General features: G+C 34.2%; 1 protein-coding gene across 2 annotated transcripts in view; it reads left to right on the top strand.

The window, feature by feature from the left end:
• LOC144973284 (cadherin-23-like) overlaps positions 1 to 2500 on the top strand; it is a 72566-nt gene that overhangs the window by 32456 nt on the left and 37610 nt on the right. For both annotated transcript variants that reach the window (XM_078915544.1, XM_078915545.1), the window contains exon 5: positions 1746 to 1857. In XM_078915544.1, the coding sequence (XP_078771670.1) occupies positions 1746 to 1857 (112 nt within the window). The remainder of the gene's footprint in view (positions 1 to 1745; positions 1858 to 2500) is intronic.

The following is a 2500-nucleotide window of genomic DNA, read 5'->3' as shown; positions in this document are numbered from 1 at the left end:
TCCTGCCCGTGCAGAGGGATCCAAAAAAAAATAATAATCGAATGAATCGGGGAAAGGATTAAGATACCATAGGGTATGAAGTATGAAGAGAATGCTTTACCAAATGAACTATCAGGACCCCTCAAGATTATTTTAACCAATTCATTTTAACCGGGTTAAAACTGGAAAGCGAAACATACAACTATGAACATTGCTCGCAGTCTTGATTTCATTTTTCTTTCTCTCTTTCATAATTTCACTTTGTAAAGCGCTTTGAACACGTTTAGTAGATAGTGCGCTATATAAAAGCTCAAGTTTTTTTAGGCTTAATAAAGCTCATGGAACCGGATATTATCCCCTCATTTGTAGTTTTGCTTAATACCCTTTTCATAATATGATGGTGGTCTATCCCAAAATACTACTTTCCGCCAGATCTAACAGGCTGGGTGGATAGCATACACAAAAAATATCTACTGCACCCGTGACCGCTATCGATTTCTTTGTTTGTTAGGCAATTGCTCTATCACTGAACGAAAACAGCTTTTTATCCAAATCATGTCTCAAAATGACAAAACATCTCTTCTTTTTTTATTGTGGATGGAAATGTTATCTTATTAAATATTTGGTAAATTGGATTTTTTAACACAATCGCTCCGAACCACTGGACCAATCGTCACCAAATTTTGCATGGTGTTTACAATTGGCATGAAGATGGTTTACATCTCTTGTCTATTAATGAGATTGATTAGACATCGTGATGATTTTATTTATTAAAATTAATTTTTTTTCATCAAATCACAACGAAAACAGATGCCATCATTTTTTAGCACGTGGGTTTTGTCAACCTTCCGGTTAGCGAGTTTGACAATGAGGTGGGAGTACTTGCATTGAATCGATAACAGTCAGTGGTTCCTCTCATTATTTTGAATAAAACCAGTGTCTTAAAATTCTTATGAACCATTTTCCGTTCTTAACATTGAAAAAGAATTCTATGATAAGTGATCGAAAAACATAAGATATTTAATGCCGAAAATATATCTCCGTGCCCACGCGCACTTTTTTCCAGGTCTAATAACCCAATTCATCACTGTCGTTATTGAAATCTTTTAAAAATGACACAAAATGTTGTCCATTAAGGTTACAACAATGTTAAACGTCTCTCCGTGCCCAAATAAAAAGATCCATGGAATTCTCTCACGAAGTTGGAAATTGAGTTCAAATTATACTCAACTCTTGAATCCTAAATTTTGAGTTGATGGACTTGTTATCACGTTCATTGAGCGGACAGCTATTCTTGTATTTCATATATCGATAGATGAAAATCATCTTACATGTGCCGAATATGGATTCGGATTATTAAAGTTAAATTTTATATAAAAATGTTATGAAATGGCGTTATTTTATTCATAAATGAAAATATGTCCAAATAGAAGTACATTACCTAGAGCATTTGAAAATGACAATTCTTATAAATAACATTAAAAACCATGCTTATTTTTTTTATTTATACAAACTTTACATCTTAAAATTCGGTCCTTATCTCTGTGACACTTCTGGGAACTATTCATGGATTATGACCATTATGCTCATCATTGAGATCGGCTGAAGTAACACATACAGATACAGATCGTTGCCCCATTCATGGGGTTTCAGAAAATGTTGTTATCCTTTGCATCATGCTATTGAAACAGTTAAGAACCCTAGGTCTCCAAGTCATTGAGGTTCTAAATACATCTATATTTTTTATACCTACTATCTGTCCACAGAACTGCGACACCTCAAACATCTAATATTGTTGAGATACAACCGGCCGTCAGAAGTAGTAACACTGAGTGGTTATACAACATTACACTCAAAAGCCCTCTTGACCGGGATGGGGTAGGTATTTGCTATTTTACAACTTAGATAATTGACACCAAGAGAATAACACTTTTTTTGTTTGTTTGTTGCTCTAGGTCTTTTCCAACACAATTGAGGTTATATGAGAGACCGCTGAAACAAAAAAACAAGCAATCTAACAAAAATAGTACAAATGTAAATCAAAATCATAACCTAAAGATATCATAAGCTAAATTATAAATAACCAAGAACAAACAGGCAGAAGATTTACAGAAAAAAATATCCCCTGTCAAAAATACAATCACAAACCAAAGAAGCAGGATAGGCTAGTAAAGAGAAGAAGAAACGACATCACTATCGGATCGTACACCCATGAGAACATCATAGGTATATGATTCAAGGGTGATGCTCCCATCCAACCACCCGCTGAATAACACTTTAATTAAACTCAGGAGCATTGAATATACGAGTACACTCTATTTTTAAAAGTTATTCTTCCGCGAGTATTGACTGGAAAGTACGTTCCCTTCTTCATCATTTCTAAAAGAATCATTCCATAAATAAACACAAGGGAAAGCTTGGAGTCTCAACTATACAATGCTACCTCTAACATTGCCAATACGGATACGACAAGCATGAACTATATAGTTACTATTTATTACAACGCGTTGGAAAAAAAAAA

The sequence above is a fragment of the Berghia stephanieae genome, chromosome 5, assembly GCF_034508935.2.
Source record: "Berghia stephanieae isolate SIO BIC M18660-M18661 chromosome 5, UCSD_Bste_1.3, whole genome shotgun sequence".
In the NCBI taxonomy this organism is placed as follows: Eukaryota; Metazoa; Mollusca; class Gastropoda; order Nudibranchia; family Aeolidiidae; genus Berghia; species Berghia stephanieae.
This window is presented reverse-complemented; position numbering and strand designations above follow the sequence as displayed.